At 35.0% G+C, this 17,892-nt stretch overlaps 1 protein-coding gene across 2 annotated transcripts; it reads left to right on the top strand.

The window, feature by feature from the left end:
* The first annotated feature begins 701 nt into the window (after positions 1-701).
* Positions 702-17,885, top strand: LOC128886886 (uncharacterized). 2 transcript variants are annotated; one of them, XM_054142121.1, is made up of 5 exons: positions 702-914; positions 13,595-13,913; positions 13,999-14,151; positions 14,222-14,366; positions 14,620-17,885. In XM_054142121.1, the coding sequence occupies exons 1-5, from the start codon at positions 827-829 to the stop codon at positions 15,232-15,234; spliced, it is 1,320 nt and encodes a 439-aa protein (XP_053998096.1). In that variant the 5' UTR covers positions 702-826; the 3' UTR covers positions 15,235-17,885. The 2 variants fall into 2 exon arrangements, with proteins under 2 accessions (XP_053998096.1, XP_053998097.1); XM_054142122.1 differs by lacking the exon at positions 702-914 and adding an exon at positions 13,178-13,327.
* Positions 17,886-17,892: the final 7 nt, after the last annotated feature.

Raw genomic sequence — 17,892 nt, 5'->3', positions numbered from 1 at the left:
TGTGAAAAAAGGAACTATTGAGGACAAACTACAGTGCTTTCCCGATAGAGGCGCTGACTAAACTCCAAAAAATAGTTTAGTACTTTCACCGCTAGATGGTTATTCATTTGAACGAAAATACTGGGAACTCACAAGAGAAACTGTGATAGTTTAAAAGTTGAAAAAAGAAGGCTAATTTATAGTAAAAAAACATTTTATACATACCGTGTAACGCGCCATCTGGAAATACAAAGTAAATGTATGCATTGTTATGGGTCTTATCTCTAATATGTCAATGGCTTCTGAGGATCTGAATTCACATTCAAATCCTACGCTTAAATTTTACAACGCGGAATTATTTATTTACAAATGCTGTCACATATCTTTTATGAGATGAATATTAAATAATAATACTTTGATGATTTTTGTCACTCCTTTAAACTGAGTCATCGCTAATAAAAAGATGTCTGGTATCATCATTCCGTAAAAAGTTAATCAACGTTTTCGTAGACCGCGGGGTCCCCCAAAATACGGGACCGAGTTCCGGCGAATGCGCTGAAGCTGCCTTGCGTCGGCCCTGGGCTTTAATCTTCCCACCCTTGCTTACGGAATGAAATGGTCTCCCCTCCTACTGCCACCGCTTGCACGCTAGTAGGCCAGTACTCCCCACCACTCCCTACTGCTCGACAGTGCTCCCCACTTTCTAGTTCTTCTTCTTCACTCTTCACTTCAGTATGCTACCGACCGTCATGAGAGGTGGAGGTGTTATCAAGTGACTGAATCATGGTTGTGTTTTCATGAAGTTTTGTGACTTTCGCGGCGGTCATAGGAATTATGTCGACTCAAAATGGGTAATTTATCAACTGTAGTGAAGTTTAGTGCAGCACTCTTCTCCTGTCTTGTGGATTATGCTTGGGCCGAAAACGAATTACGAGGTAATGAATATAAATTATGCTACGTTATGGTATCCTGGACGGTAGATACACGTGGTTAATCTGATTTATATGATCTTTGTGTTATCTCCTGTCATTTGTTATTTTTGCCGCTATTACGTTAATTGAAACGTTTGCACGATATGCAGGCTAATACATTTTAACAGAACGAATATTTTTTTGTACTTACATTTATAATTAATTTTGTTCGTATTGCCATTACATTTTGAGTTACTATAAACGTATGATTCTAGAAATAGTGTATCTTGTAATCAGTATGCATTGGAAGTGTTTTTTAATTTCGAACATAATGAATGTTAAATTCAACGAGTGATGTTATTTCAATTTTCGACATCGTTTAAAAAGATTTACACAGTTTTGAATTGTAAACTTAACGTTTGCATTAAACAAAATTTAATCAATTATGTGTTGCAAATTGTGCGATATTATGAGACATCGTAAAGCACGTGTTCGAAATATATTCACTTCGTCAAAATATGTTTCTTTACTGTCCACGAAACGCGTCACTGTGACTGACGTGACAGTCGGATCATCTTGAAGCTAATTGTTCTACAATGCTTGCGAGTTTACAAGTGCATCATACCAGAAATCCTCTTTTGATATCAATCGTAGAAAGTCTTCTTTAAACAACGCTTACTGCGACAGTTTATCGAAGATTAATATGTAAAAATAGAGCTACTTTAAAAACACTTCGAAAACAGTTTGCTTTCGATGCGCAAATAGATTTTCAAATTATTTATAAATATTTAAGTAGTTACTACAAGGATACCGAGTACGACTACGTGAAATTTAATGTTCCATTCTGTGCAAATTTTTTTCCTATTCGATGACATTGCTTGGCGGCAAAAAAAAAAAAACTATTTTATCGTTTAACCATCGTCAAAATACAAGTACATATTATATGGAAATTACGATAAATTGATTCGTAACCGAATAATTAGGTTTTCGGAATTTCATTTAGCACGAGATAACGATAAAGTCTTGGACAATGGAATAATGTTGTTCAAACTAAACGCGATTGTATATTATGTTGGAATTCGTGCGAATATTAACATTGTCGAGTAGGGGGTGATAATAAATTTTTCCATAATAAATTTTTCGTGCGAAAATTAACATTGTCGAGTAGGGGGTAATAATAAATTTTTCGTGCGAAAATTAACATTGTCGAATTGGGGGTGATAATAAATTTGTCCACAATAGAGTTATGCGACCAATCGCGGTGAACGAAATAAGGTAGATGTTTGTGGCTTGTTTGTGCAAGTGAAAGGAGACAAGAATCGTTTTTGCGTTGTTGAAGCGCGATTGTGTGCGAGATACTCTAGGTTAGAGAACGCTACCAGCCCTGACCAGGACAGACCACTACTGGCCAGAAACCGTAGATGCAAGGGAAAGGTATACCTCTAGGATGGAAATGCCTCAGTAAAATCTTCTAGAAGGAAATCGTGGAACATAGTCATAACATATTGCGAATGTTTTCATCTTCAATTCAATCCTCTTCGATCACGGAGCACTCGCATTCCTCTTGTGATTTCTTAAATGTTGAATTTATTTATTTATTTCTGTTGAATTTATGTTACTTTAACAAAATGACGAGTAAATATTTTTACTTAAACTAGAGTTACAAAAAATAAAATGAACGAATGATTGAATATTAAAAGTGGAGAATTAATTTCTACACCAAATGGATGTATCGAGTAGTAAAAGTTATTTAATTATTTAACAAGAGTAGAGAATAGAGAATGCAAGTTTTATAATGTAAAAAGGATTGGAATAAATTGATGAAACTTGTTAAACGACATTTAAAAAGGTAGAGGTCTGGTGAAAGGCGCGCACGAAAAGTATTTTATACGTACAGTCAGTTATAAGCAACATGGTCAACTTCTTGAGAGACATACTCGAACGGTAGGAAATTTGAAACTCTTGTTTTAATTACTGAACACCGTAATCGATGTCGGTTAACTAAAGAAAAAAAAAAGTACCCTCGTTTCCTCGATTATTCTCTTTTTTTTTTTTGTCTTTTTATATCTCGTTGTAAGTAGAAAACAGGTGTACTTGGTATTTATGCTAGCAGGATTACTGGAAATTTCTATCGTAACACTTATAAGTATTGAATTGCTCTCTGTGAATGTACAAGTACGTATTTCATTCCATCTCGTACGGTATCATATACACTAGAAACCAGCAAAACATTTTTACGTATACTCGATATTTTAAACTTCTTTTATTTGTTTATAAGTAGTTCACTGTCCTTTGACTTTAAAGTTTGCTTCCACGTACATAACGCTACGCAAACAAACGAGAGAGGAAAACGATAGCCTATATTCCACCACGGAAACATTTTCAAGTGTACACAAAATTGTATCGAGATACGTCGGCTCGTTATAAGGGAACAAACAACAGAATTTACGATTTCACTTATACAGATGCAATTGAACGAACGTTTCACGCCAGATACGATACTCTACTCGTAGATGGTTGACTCTGGAAGAAAGTTTGATTCAATTAAAAAACTACTCTCGAAACGTTGTTCACGCTTAATTGCTAGCACTTTTAAAAATGGCTCTAATAGTGGAATGGAAAAAGATCCCACTTCAATTGAACGAACGTTTCACGCCAGATACGATGCTCTACTCGTAGATGGTTGACTCTGGAAGAAAGTTTGATTCAATTAAAGAACTTTTCTCGAAACGTTGTTCACGCTTAATTGCATCTTCTCCTCAGGCTCTGGAATTCCGTTCTCGCGGAATTACGCAATTCCTCACGTCCGATACATTTGCATGACATTTTCACGTACGCCACGTTTCATTCTCCCGTTGCAAAATTGTGCTCTCTATAATTCGCCTACCGTGTCCGGTGTTAGCACCATACGTTTAGACTTTTATCATATGCACGTGCTACGAGCGCATCGCTAGATAGTTTGATAAGCGGTAGCATCCTGTGAGCAACTTGCCCGGTATAGTACCATAGCTATCATTTAGATGGGAAGATTACCCAGGGCTTTTTTAATTAGTAGAATCGTACCATCGCTGTCTCGCAGTTATTGTTTCTAGTAAGCGCCATTCGGCACGGTTACGTTTGCAACAATTTTTATCAACATCAAACCGATTGCGATCTCGTCTCCCGTTTGATCAGGAAGTACCGTTTATTCGTTTATTGTTTCGTTAAATATCCTTCCTTATATCATTAACCTTTAGAGGGATATCGACGCATATGTGTACATTCGCCTTCGTATCAGAAGTACCGTTATTCGCGATCACAACACCTTCCAGAATTAAAACGTATACAGTGGGTGTAGAATGTATTCTCCAAAAAGAATTGATGTATTCTCCAAAAGAATGAATTTTCCAAAAAGGTCTTAAAAATGTTTGTTGTGGGCCGTTTTCGGCCGGCATCGATGCAATTTGTATTCTTGTCGAAAAGTAACATCCTAGACACTGCATAGCTGTTTTTGACTTCTCATGAAAGTTTTTACACCGTCGTGGACACTCTAATTAACTCAATCGCAGTACTGTTAGTTGATTTACTTGAGCGTGCTGTGCCGTGCAGCCAGAGTTTCGAAGTGCTTTCGAACTTGCATACACCATGATACAGAAATCGTGTAATCCTACCAGTAAAAATTGGCATTGGATTGAAAGAGGACAATACAGGGCGAGCCAAGTAAGCGTGAGAAACTATAAGTTCGTTACAACGAATGATAACTTAGACTCGTTTAGAAATCAAACTCGAACGTTGCTGCAATTTCCTCGTGCGCACTTTGTGGTTAGTTGAAAACGATTACAGGAATTTGAGTCATACGATTTTCATCGATGCGTATATTCAAAGTTTTCTCGGCTGTCTAGTTCCAAAAAGGAAACGACCGGTCAATTCGGCGTTTACACTAGAAATAAGTAACTTCTAACTTTTAAAGGAGCAGTAACAAGTTCGTCGAAGTTGAATCGGCGTAAAGTTGCTTATCTAGAACCATACTGGATCTCGAAGGCACCGTAGGCAAGCGGAATCTAAACTTTTTCGTGTAGCGTACGACGCAGAGAGCTGCTAGTAGAAAGGGAAGTGGGAACGGTAGTCTCCGCGCCGAACTCCCATTTGATTTTCCAAGGTACCGTTTTCTTCTACGAATCTAGCCCGATCCGTGTGTCCGGTGCAGGGCAAACTAACTTGTATCGTACGAGACCCGCATTTTCCACGTATCCACGACCTGGCATCGCGAGCTTCGACTTTTTCCTTTTCACCTACGCTTAAGGGGATCGTCTAGCTTCAGAATGTTCACCCTTTGCACTCTGATGCCCTTTCTGAAAGGACGTCGCAGTTCTAGCAAACTTTTTCACCGATTATGCAAAATAGATTTACGTAGGGGGCCATTTGTCCTCTAATGATACTTAGATATACAGTGGGTGTAGAATGTATTAGGTTGTTCCAAAAGTTTCTTTCGATTTATTAATAAGTAATACGTGCACAATAGTTTATGTTTTATGTTACGTTACTGAATTGCGCACGATTCATTTTGCTCCATTACTGTTACAACATGAATATCTATGAAATTAGATTGTCTATTTATAGAAACACGACCACATAAAATAATTGAGTGCAACTCGCGAAAGAAACTTTCGGGACAACCTAATATTCGTACACCGATCAATTTCCTCAAAAAATTTGGGGGTAATTGTAGTTTCTTAACTTCTTTTTTTAAAATCGATGATATTTTACATATTCTCAGAAATCTCGAAGATAGATGTAGTCCAAACGACATTTACTAGTTAACATAATCTATGAATATAACAAAAAAATGCGTAAAGTGGGTAAAAGTATAGAAGTAATAAGTATTTGTACGATTCTTATGACGAACCATTTACAGTAGAGTTTGTAAAGTAAACACATTAGTTTATTGCTCCATACGAATTAGAAAACATCAAATTTCCAGTAAAGTACTTTTAAAAAAGGATTAGTTACTTTAATGCTTGGAAGAGTTGCAATAATTGTAAAATCAAAAGGAAATCCCGCGAAGGAAGTATTGTATACTTGTAAATTAATGTAAATTTCTTTTTTTTTTTTCTAATGAAGTTTTAAAAATTAAACAGTTGTGCGAATACTTATTGCTTCAATATTTCTATAATTCTTTGTTTCTTGTTGATTCCGTAACTTACATAAATAGCTATTTCTGTTTGTAATCTATCTATTCTAGAGATTTCCGAGAATATATAGAATGTCATTGTTTATCAAAAATAAGTTAATAAATTACAATTTTACATAGTTTTTTTCTACACCCACTGTAGGAGCGAATGATTGTGATTCGACTAATTTGCCTAATTAACTTTCTTTTACTTTCGAATCTTCACGGGTCGAAAGTATAATAGAGATAACGAAAGATCATACGAACCCGAGCCCTATTTAACCACGTTCCCGAGTCATAACCATTTTTGTACTTCGATGATGTGCAGTCGCTTGCTTTCACAGGAAGTGCTCGGGATGGCCATCTTCGACCCACGTCTCAGACCTGCAGATCACTTATCATAGAATGTCTCAATTTTTTAAATATTTCGAGTCTTTCGAAGTATTTCCGGTCTTTCTGTTTAGTCTAAGAATCTCAACACTGGCAACCGTTGTCCAATAAGCAAATATTTTTCAGAGATCTCGGAAATAAATTGCCAACGAATTTAAATCTGCAGGACGAATAAGTTGGGCATATGTCCTGTAAGATCTATCCATCTCGTACGATGAACGTACGAGAAAATTGTACGTTGAAGAAGCGACTGGTTGCACGGTTGAAACGGAACGGTGCACAGTCATGCATAAATCGTACGCGATGTACAGTATCTAATGTAACTTCCAATAATTCATGGAATTGATTACCGAAGAAATTGACGTAAGATTGGACCATTAATTTCGCATTAGGAAGGAGTTATCCAACATTACGTGCAAACACTTTCCCTTCGTTAAATTTAGGGCAGAAGATCAATTGGGACACTTATGTATCCGCCTCGATATCAGTTTCATTTTTGAACGAAAATTTCAGTTTCAGTAAAACCATCTTCCTGGTTTCGCTCAAACTTTGATTTCAAAATAGATCAAATTGTAATATTTAAGATTCGGAGAATGATAGCAAAATATACATACACAATGTACATACAAAATATACATACAAAATACATATACAAATATGTATATGGCATTTTTGTATATACATTGGTCCAATACAATTGGACTTGTCTTTTAAAAAGATCGACAACCTTATCGTCCAAATACACGAAGTTTTTACGAAGCACACGACGATCGTACTATCGGCATCCGGTCTGACAACTTCCGCCTTGGCTCTGGTAACTCATCGTCAGCGAAACATCTGCATCCTTCTTCTGTTCCCTCCTTCGTAATTCTCTGTTCCTCTCATCGTCGGCTATCTCGTTACCTTCTATAAAGGACTCTAATTCGATGAGAACAGCTTCGAAATACAATACGCGTGCGATAAAATAAAACAACATCAGCTTCGAATTTCCGCGAGGAGAATTTAATACCCCTTACGGGTTCTCTAATCAGTCGTTTCCCTATCAAAGCAATTTTAGAATCTTATTTCGATACTTTGCTAAACAGTACATTCTGCTATTGCAGAGTTTAAATAAAACGAAGTTCTTCCCTTAGAATAAGTTGCATTTGATAACTACGAGTACCACTACTTAATTTTTTATTTTTACTATTAAATATACTTCAACGCCTCCATGTTTATAAACTTGAAATTTCTATTTTGTGTCCGAGGACTCTCGAGATTTTTTTTAAAGGTCTGTTTCGTTACATTAGAATGAAATTTTGCCCATCTCCTGCTCCAGGGACCTTAGCATGTCGCGGCAGGCTAGTTAAGAATCATTGAATGTGGTGGTTCCATGACCGCATAGTTTTCTCACCGCCGTTGTCTGTGGTCGTCTTGCAGTTTACTCAATTTTACGGTTCTTTTCATTGTTTGATCACATTTACCGTGAACACGGAACCAAATGGATGTCGCTTTTCTCGTCCTTAGTTCAGCGAGTTTGTCTTTGAACGTTTTCGAAAATCCTCCCGCGTGTAACAATGCTTTTAAGCGAGAAAGACTCGTTCGAGTAAAGGTCGATTCAGACTATACGACACGTACCGGCACCGACACGACGAAACATTAAAACACGCGTTTTAATGGAACTATTCACACTTAACACGTTGGCTGCCAAGCTAAAACTCGCGAAAATTTCTATACACTTAAAATTTTGTCTCGAGACTATCGTAGATTAGATAATTTAACGTCTCTCGTAGCCTTTAATTTTTTAACGTCGCCAAATTCACGAAACCTGTCCAGACTTATTTTCATTATTGTTTGACCTTTGAAATTTATTTTTTTAGTTCCTTAATAGAAAGTCCTGTCACCCATTCGTGGGTGACGTGGCGACGAACGTGTCAACGGACACCGACACTGAACGTTCCGTCATCGGGAATAATGTGATTAGTTCCATTAAAACGCGTGTTTGAATGTTTCGTCGTGTCGGTGCCGGTACGTATCGTTGCCGGAACGTGACGGTCCGTGTCGTATAGTCTGAATTGACCTTAACGAATCATCCGTTACTTTCTTCTAATGTTTATTAAAACGAAAGAAATATTACGATACAGTTGCACTTAATAAACGTGTACAGTTTTATTTCGCATGTCCCACGAATGGAACACCGCGCAGCGGATTAACAGGATGTAAGCCTCGCGCGTAACAGTGTGAATATTCGAAAACATGAATTCGAATTCGTGAAACAAGATACGATTCGATTGTTATGCGGAGAACGTTGCTAGGTCACCGGTGCATTTCACGCGACAGTGCGCGTTCCCTCCTTTGAAACTCGTGTAACGTTCGACGTCTCTCATTCTCAGTCGGTTTACTTACGTTTCAGGTGATCCACGAGTTATAACTGTATATTTCTGGAGCCAGGATAGGTCTTGGCATTAACGAAGTTACGTAATGGCTGGTTTTCTCACAGAACGAATTCTGTGTGACGCAGGTTCTCTCTATTCATTTGCCGCGATGAGCGGATCGCTCGCCTCGCTCGCTTTGGGTTCACGAGTAAATTGCGAAGTACAGTTACTTATTTGTACAAACACGAGAAACTCGAGCGACGATACCGGACGACCGATACGTCACTCGTTATTGGACAATCGGAAGTAGGACGTTTCGTAATAATCACGGGGTTCAAATTAAAACCAAAGTTTTTTTAATTATTAATTACTCCGTGGGGAGCTATCATTTTTCGACGACACGTAACGCTATAGCGGTTCAAGGTCACAAGAAATCTGATACGAGAGACAATAACGGATATAGGATCTTGGTACATATTGGAAGTGGTCTTCTAACGGAGCACTGGCATCTTTAGCCGTTGCTTAACCCTGTTTCTAGTATGTACCAGATACTCGTTACATGTTTCCGTAGGTATTTGTCATTCGAGTTAATTTTCAAAGTACACCAGCTCAACCACTTCCTCTATCCGTTTCAATTTACGTCCCATTTAACTCTTTACCGAGATAAAGTAGAAAAAGTCAATTTTTCGGACTTTATAGTCTCCCTACCAGTCGTGTAACACTTATTCGTTTAACGCCACGTGACATATTTACTTTCGCAATCTATCTGAAACACGAATAAAAAGTATCATAGTGTTAGTTCTTTTTTTTATTTTATTTTGAATAGGGAAAATTGCAGCCCAAACTAAAGAATTTTCTACAGAAATCGTGTCATTTTCCCGAATAGAACCCAGCACGTAAACAGTTTTCTCTTACGGTTGCCGTGCTATTACATTGCACAATGTTCTCGAACACGCGGCGTAAAGTCTGTACCGGGTCTTATTGAAAGTCGTAACATGGACGTTGTTAAATTTCTCCCGCTTTAAATTTCGATTGTCACACGGCCACCGACGAACCTCCACTTTGCGAAATGAGAACGGATTCCGCAATAAGGAAACGTTTAGGAGAGAACTCGGTTCCTACTTTGTCACTGATGCAGATTGCCGTGCTACATAGCTAAATTGACCGTGGGTATGTGGAAAGCTCTCATACGTGGCTAAATGGCAATTTCTCTTTTATCGATTACCCAAGAAAGGCTTGAATGGGTCACGTACAATCAAAGCTGGGCTGTCTAGGAATAGTTAAGTGAAATTATATCCTAAGCAGTCTTTTTTTTTTCTTTTTTCAATTTTCTGCAAATTCGATGTATAATATATTTTAGAAAAATGTGTGTATATCGTATTTCAAGTAATGATAGAGATTTAAATGAAACATATTTTAATTCCTAAACATACTTCGTTTTTCCAAGTCATTTATCATACAGCACTCCTGCACAGGTCTGCGATTACATCCAACTTGCATAACAACTTGAATTTCTTCCTAGTTCTGATAATCGCGTAAAATATACAGATACCGTTCGTTCTGCGAGTAGGAAAACCGTAAAATGTAGCTCTCCGAACTCGTTGTATGAAATGTAAAAGGTGACCAGGACTTTCTCCCAATGTTTTGCCAGTCGTTACTACGAATGCACACGAAATACTGGAAAGCCAGTTTCGCGCTATGCATCTACATATTAGTGCCCCAAAGGCAAGCTATGTCGAGTCCAAATTTTAGTACTTCGGTAGCACTCGTATTCACCTTTAATCTGATTAAACGAATAAAATAAATAAACTGGTAGTTTCACGTGTAACGTCGGATGCGTTGCACTTGTCGCGTAAATGCGCATGCTCCCTCGCTAGTCACGAACATCTGCTACCCATCCGGCTCTATTTACCAATTGTGCTCGTTAATTTCACGACACTCTGTTCCTTCGTGCTAATTGAGGGCTTTAATAGATTTCATGCGGACCACAATATCCGACAAACTGAAATCGATTAAACGGGAGGAGTCTTGACTAACACTTAACATTCCAAAAATCTTCGATGTAAATACTATGCGTAGAAATTCATTCTTAAACTTACTATTTATTTATTAAGAAAAACTGTACAGGTTTTAATCGTCCCCCAGTCACTCGTTTCAGGAGACCAAATCTCGATGCAATCTATGATATAATCATTTACAATAATTGTAAAATCAAAAGGAAATCCCGCGAAGGAAGTATTGTATACTTGTAAATTAATGTAAATTTCTTTTTTTTTTTTTTTAATGAAGTTTTAAAAATTAAACAGTTGTGCGAATACTTATTGCTTCAATATTTCTATCGATTAATTGTTTTTTCTTGTTAATTTCGCAACTTACATAAATAGCTATTTCTTTTCTTAATCTATCTATTCTAGAGATTTCCGAGAATATGTAGAATGTCATTGTTTATAAAAAATAAGTTAATAAATTACAATTTTACATAGTTTTTTTTTTTTTTTGGAAATTGATCGGTGTACGAATACTTTCTACATCCACTGTATATAATAATTGTCAAGTACAATTGTACACGTACACAAGTCGTAATGTCCATCAGGTTGAGAACTTAGAATTCTACCTAATAATTGAAAGGAGAAATTACTCGTATTATTTAACTTCGCGTGTTCATTATCGGTACCAGAATATATTCAAACGAGAAAGGAAAAGTTTGTTATTTGTACGTTATAGGTTTTTACGTTTCATCGCTAATAATACGAGCTTACGGGTAACATTATATAACTGTGTAGCGATGATCGTTAAAAGTTCAAAACTCGCCACGCTTTTATTTCACTGTGAGTATGTATACAAACAAAAAAATATTAAGATGCAACGTAATAAAACTTTTCTAGTGAAACCGTTGTCCGCGATACTCCTTGACCTGTTTAACTGCCACAGCGAATAAAAAATGAAAAATTCTATCTAATTAGCGCTGCGCAGAAATTTATTTCATATTTACCGCTATGAGCAGTGCAACATTCACATTTACCGATTCCATCTTATATTTCGTGCGAGTTTTGCTTTCGCAACAGAGCCGTTGCCATTGCGGCTTATCGACCTCTCAACGTTCTTACAGTGATTCTCAAAAGGATAACGTAATTCAACTATTCACTAATAGTTCAAGCACAACTTGCACGGACACCAAAATCTATTATACTTTATCACAAAATCTTTTATCCAACGTATACAGAATATTTATATGTACATGTAATTAATTGCCTAGTCAGTGAATCCCAAATATATTAGCATTTCAAATACAGAATTATTTATTATGTTCCAGTATTCGGTAGATTTTAATCTAATCAACGAATAAAGAATATATAGGCCACGAATAAATTGTTACCGGAACGAATTCTTTTAATGTCCTCCACGTTTCGATATTTCTGTTAATTTCTGTATAATTTACCGAGTAACGTAGAATCGTTGTGAAAGTAGGAAACGCGTGAAAAATAAAAACTGTGTTGAAAGTGGAAGATATGCAAAAATGCCTGTTACCGTTTTACGACGGAATCTTTTAAGACCGCAAAACTACCGGCATGAAAAACTTAGAAAGCGATTTCATTGCAAAACAAAATTTTATAGTTAGCGATCGTGCAAGGTATTTACCATATAAGGGTAAACACTTATCTTAACCTCTTGAGGGACGAATTCTAAATGGATTTTTGTTTTCCTGTGTCACTTTAATATTGTATATTTTTTAATTCTAAACGGTATTGTGATCGTAAATAACGATAATTTTAATACAAAAACAAACGTACTAATACATATGTGTTAATATTCCTCAAGAGGTTAATAACTCTTTAGTGGAGTAAACGTTGAGAACAAATCGCAAGAGTACTGTCATTCATCATGCATTATTTGAATAAAATTTTACCAAATTTTACTATTACGAATAAAAATACGTTACAGTGGAGTAAATTTTAACTGGCCACTCAAGGCCATTGAAACATTAATCCCACCACAACACCATATCCGTTGTCCATACCTCCATCTCTCTTTCTCTCAAACACAGTGACGTATACGGAGCAATGAGCAATACCGGAAGAAAGGAGATAGCTTATGACGTCACTAACTGTCAAAGATGCGACTCAGCAATCGCTCGAGATTATGCATAAAATACTAAAGTTCAGCCAAATATTTTAATAACAACTTACATAATCTACAGTTGTTCATTTAGATAGCAAAAATAAACGACACCTTGTATGGATAATATATGATAATATTTTATAAGCATTTTATAATGCGGATTGTAATGTTTATTCAACAAACGAGTTCTTTCTTTTTTATTATTCGTTTTCGATATTTTCATCTGGTTAAGAATTTTGCATTCCTCTGTAATATAAAAAGTTTGTATACTATTATAAGGGAAACAAACTGGGGGGAGATCCTTTGCTACTATGAACTGCTTTGGACAGGACTGATGTATACTTTGAGACGGTGCTATCGCAGTTTTGCTGACCTGGAAACATATCTCGTTTAGGGAGAGGCGACAGGCGTTCCACTTAACCTCGGTAATTAATAATAAAAGAAGAGATTCGTAAGAATGTACGCGTTTAAATGAAATTTTTACAATATTTTACCTACAATTTTTACTTTACACTACAATGTATGAAATAAATACATCATTTATATTCAAATATCTCTCTGTGCATTTTCATTCTTTCAGTATTAAATTAAGGCACCTATTACTCATACAGTTATGGTTCTAATAAGTGTTTAATGTCTGAACATTTATTGCATGGAGAAAAAAATAAAGTACATATTTCTTCTGGTTGCAGAATGTATTGAAGGAGAAGGAGGATGCAAGAGATGTAGAGATGGAACGTGTGCTAGGTGTGCAGTCCTTCTACATCAGGGGACCTGTGTCGATACTTGTCCAGCAGGTCATATCGCAGATTGGTCGACTAGAGATGAATACATGGGTAGAATTTGTAAAGAAACTGGATATATGTTTGGATTCACTGGTAGTCAGGTAGCCATTTTGGTAGGAGTTGTTTCCGGAGCAACTATATGTATCCTCATTATATTATGTGGAGCGATAATTGTGCATCGAAGAAAGAAAAAAACTACAAAGTTTATCCAGCAATTCGAAGACAGGTATGTTGTTAATGTATTATAATTGTAATTATGAAACAAACAATATCAGTTATAAAGGAAAAGTGTGTTTTCACTTATGTTTTAGTGCAGAGAGAAGAGAATTTTTAAAGCATCTTGCAACACTTAGGGGAGAAGGCAATACATTTCTTGCTATGCTCAATGATACTAGAAGACAAGTTAGAGAATTATATTATTCGGGAAATAATGGGGATGGTGCTGTTGGAATACAAGCTTATAGGTATTATTATTTCCACATTAATACAATATTTTAATTGATTGATTTTAAATACAGTAAGTATGATTTACAGACCAGTTTTACGTGATTTGGCAAGGATATTAGTCCTTATTAACAGAAGAGATGATGAAATACCAGTTCCTCCAGATGATTGGCAGAGACTTTTTTCTTGGGCAGAGAGACTTTTGAGGCGTTACAAAAGGCACAGTTCTCCCGAAGTAAGTTAAATATTCGATTAAATACAGAATTTAAAAAACTTCATTTCAAACTGCTTGTTATTTTAAATTTTACTTCTTTTTTCACGCAAGTCTTTAAAACATTTTGGTGAGTGATACACGTTGAATGCATAATGAATGTGCATAGAAAAGAAATATGTTAGTTAAAATGTAGCATGGATCAGTAAAAAGTCACACATTTCATATAAATATAAAAAAGTTGAATATTCGTTGAATATATATCTTATACTTTAAGGTGGCTCAACTTGTGACGTTCTTGCAACAATCAACAGCATCTGTTCAAATGAACTCTCCACAGCAAGTAACAATCACACAATCACCTCAACCATATGAGCTAAGAACCACTCCAACTAATTTGACTACATTCCAAGCAAATGTACCACTTACAACATTTCAACCAAGTGATAAATCAAGTATCAGTCCTGCGAGTTCCAGTCTTGGATATGTAAAGGACAGCCCTGTAAGTTCCAGTCTTGGACAAAACAGTTCTGGAGCATATAACGAAAAACTTAGTCCAAATGGATCTAGTATAGGACAAACAACTCCACTAGTATATGACAACCAAAAACAACTGAAAACTTCCAGTACACATTTTCAAGAACTTGCCATTTCAACATTTAATCATACTTATAATACTGGTGCAACGTTAACAGAACCAACTTGTACAATAGACGAGTGCGAAGCAAATGGACTTGATCATGAATTAAACCCACAATGGGAATTTCAAAGTACTACAGAGGCTGCTAACTATACTATTCTATCAGATTGGTCACCAGCTCGCGAATACCTCATCGATGACTTCACAATTCTTGGTTTCCGACCACAAGATGAAATTACTACAGAATTGTAAATAGCATGTTATAACAAGTATAACATAAATATTTCTTTATAGTATTTACTTGTAAAAATATTTTTTATGTTTTACAGTATGTATATATTTAATTCGTTGTCAATTTTCTCGTAGATTCTAAAGACCAGATATAAAAGAACCTCCATTATTTGATTCGTCTAAAAAAAAAAAAAAAAAAAAAACGCTTACTTTTCTAGCGTTGATATAAACAATACGTATAAACATAATCAATTTATAAAATGTACGGGTTTCATTTTTCTCGTTGCTAAATTGCGCAAATATTTTTATATTCTTATTGTATTTCAAATCATTTACGTTTTTTTTCTAATGTACTGCATTTTGTTACTGTAACGTGAAATATATTTTCGTAGAAGTTATTTTAGCGTAAGGGTAGAATGTAAAGGAGCAACGTGCTTTGGTCTGTCAGGTATAAAGGGCAATAAAACCTTGTTCACAATGCCCGCAAAGGTTCTAATTGGGTAGCGGTACCTACCGAAAGTGCCATAAAAGAACCATTTTTCTTATGGAAACATCAATCGTTTCTGTCCCTTCAAGGAGAAAGCATGCATACCCGCGATTTGTTTATTCGCAAGGTACTACACGTACTACATACGTTTACTTTGGTTGCATTATTACGCGTGAGCACGTATACAAGTAAGTTTCATACTGAAATGGTACGATAAATTAATTTTAATCATTCTGGGGAACATACAGCGTTTGAATAGCAAAACATTCGAATAATGGAGATTCTATTGTATCAATTAGTACCTACAAATTCACTGCACCTTCATATCACTAAAATAATTTATTTGTGTCTAGTGTATTTTTGTAAAATCGCATTTTCAGTCATCTTCATATAATTAAAATTTTGTTAAAGTATATCAAAATATTATATATATATATATATAGGTGAGACACCTAAGACTGGAATTTAAAATATCATCGTTGTTTTTGATAATATGAACAAATTTTGATGACAGATATATTCGATTCGACGGAGCACACAATATAATAAGAATTACATTTTGTTAAGATCACAATTTTTTTTATCTTAAAGCCACTTAATTCTTTTTTAATGGAATCTATATTTCTTGAATGCAGACACAGCATAATCATGCGAGTTCAATTTAATCATATTACACATTGTAGGACCTTGTTGCACAATAAAAGATAAAATACTGTAAGATAGAATACAGTCCAACAATAAATCATATATTTTCTAAGCTCGAAAGGTATATGATTCGTTAAAAAAAGGCTTAAATTTCTTATGTATATATATATATATATACAAAGAATTGAAAGGTTGTGGGCCTAAATATGTATACACACTGTGTTCACAAAGTTGAGAAAGTAAAGGAAGTTTTTATAAATCCATATTTGTAAGGTTCTGTTGATAAAGAAAATATTAAGAGTTTAATTCTAGTAAGAGCTCGAGCTTCCATCCGTAATTTTTCATAACACGTTCACTCTAAAGCGACTGTGGAACTGACTCAGGCGTGAAGCGAAAAGGTCAAATGCAGAGTGACCGTCATCGCCTGTCTTGTCTATGCGATAAGTTTTCGTAATGACGTGTATTTACATCTCTCTGCGTAAATGTGTCAAACAAAATTCACCGGTTTTGCAATGGATTTTGTAATATCCTGTTAGGTTCTATTAATTAGTCAAAAATAATTCCTGTTTTTGCATTTATGAACGTTATAAGAATTATCAAAAGAGTTAGAAAGGTTTTGCTAATGGATCATAAAACCTATAACATTTAATAAAACATCTTCAAACATGGGTTTACTTAAATTTTGTTAACTTGATCTCTTCAATATCTTGTATAAATTTGGCCAAATAGTTTTTTAAATTCTTCATGTATAAATATATAATATATATATTTATAATGATACCAAATAATTATAAACGATTTGTGTTGATATTTTTTTTATTTAATTTCTTATACGATTAATAATTATTAATGTGTAATTTATTATACTAGTCAATATTTCTTATTATCTAAGAATATCATTTATAAAGGCATATCTTCATATCATGAATATTTGGAAACGAATTTACAAAAATAATTCTAAAAATTAACTGAAAGTACTCTTCTTTGGTGCACCAACATATCACTACCAAAATAAAATGTTGCAAAATACTATGTGTGTAATACACATGTATACAAATGTTTGTATACGTTATTATACAAGATGACTTTTATAAATTGATCTATGAGATTGTCTTCAAAGTTTAACGGCATGTGGAAAATATATAGCTTGCATTATGATTTTCAAATGAAATAGTAAACATATTGTATTTAAAAATTTTCAAATAAAATTATAAACCTATGTGGTTGAAGTTGTTCCATCATACTCTTTTACATACGTATGTACGTTAAACAACAATATAGCTTCCATTTAAAGAAACTTATATACTTATCGTCCATTAACGAACTGAACATCTTTCATATATGTAGTTTTTAATGTCTTTAAATTTTAAAGACAATCGCATGAATCACTTTGTAAGCCTGATCTTATGTATAAAGACCAAAATGGTCAGTTATATGTACAAATGGATGTAAATATTGACGTTTTATTAGCGAATGTAAGAAAATGTTAAATATAATATATGTCTATGTCAAATAATTAAAATTTAATTTTTCGTTGTGCCCCTTTT

Source organism: Hylaeus anthracinus, unplaced genomic scaffold (assembly GCF_026225885.1).
Source record: "Hylaeus anthracinus isolate JK02 unplaced genomic scaffold, UHH_iyHylAnth1.0_haploid 11985, whole genome shotgun sequence".
NCBI lineage: Eukaryota > Metazoa > Arthropoda > Insecta > Hymenoptera > Colletidae > Hylaeus > Hylaeus anthracinus.
The sequence above is the reverse complement of the archived record's forward strand: the minus strand, read 5'-3'. Positions and strand labels throughout refer to the sequence as shown.

Bases quoted from the DNA above. Each gene is read 5' to 3' on its own strand.
- LOC128886886 (XM_054142121.1), top strand. From the start codon at position 827: ATGGGTAATTTATCAACTGTAGTGAAGTTTAGTGCAGCACTCTTCTCC. The intron at 915-13,594 runs GTAATGAATATA...TTCTGGTTGCAG, and splicing joins GGCCGAAAACGAATTACGAG to AATGTATTGAAGGAGAAGGA. The intron at 13,914-13,998 runs GTATGTTGTTAA...CTTATGTTTTAG, and splicing joins ATCCAGCAATTCGAAGACAG to TGCAGAGAGAAGAGAATTTT.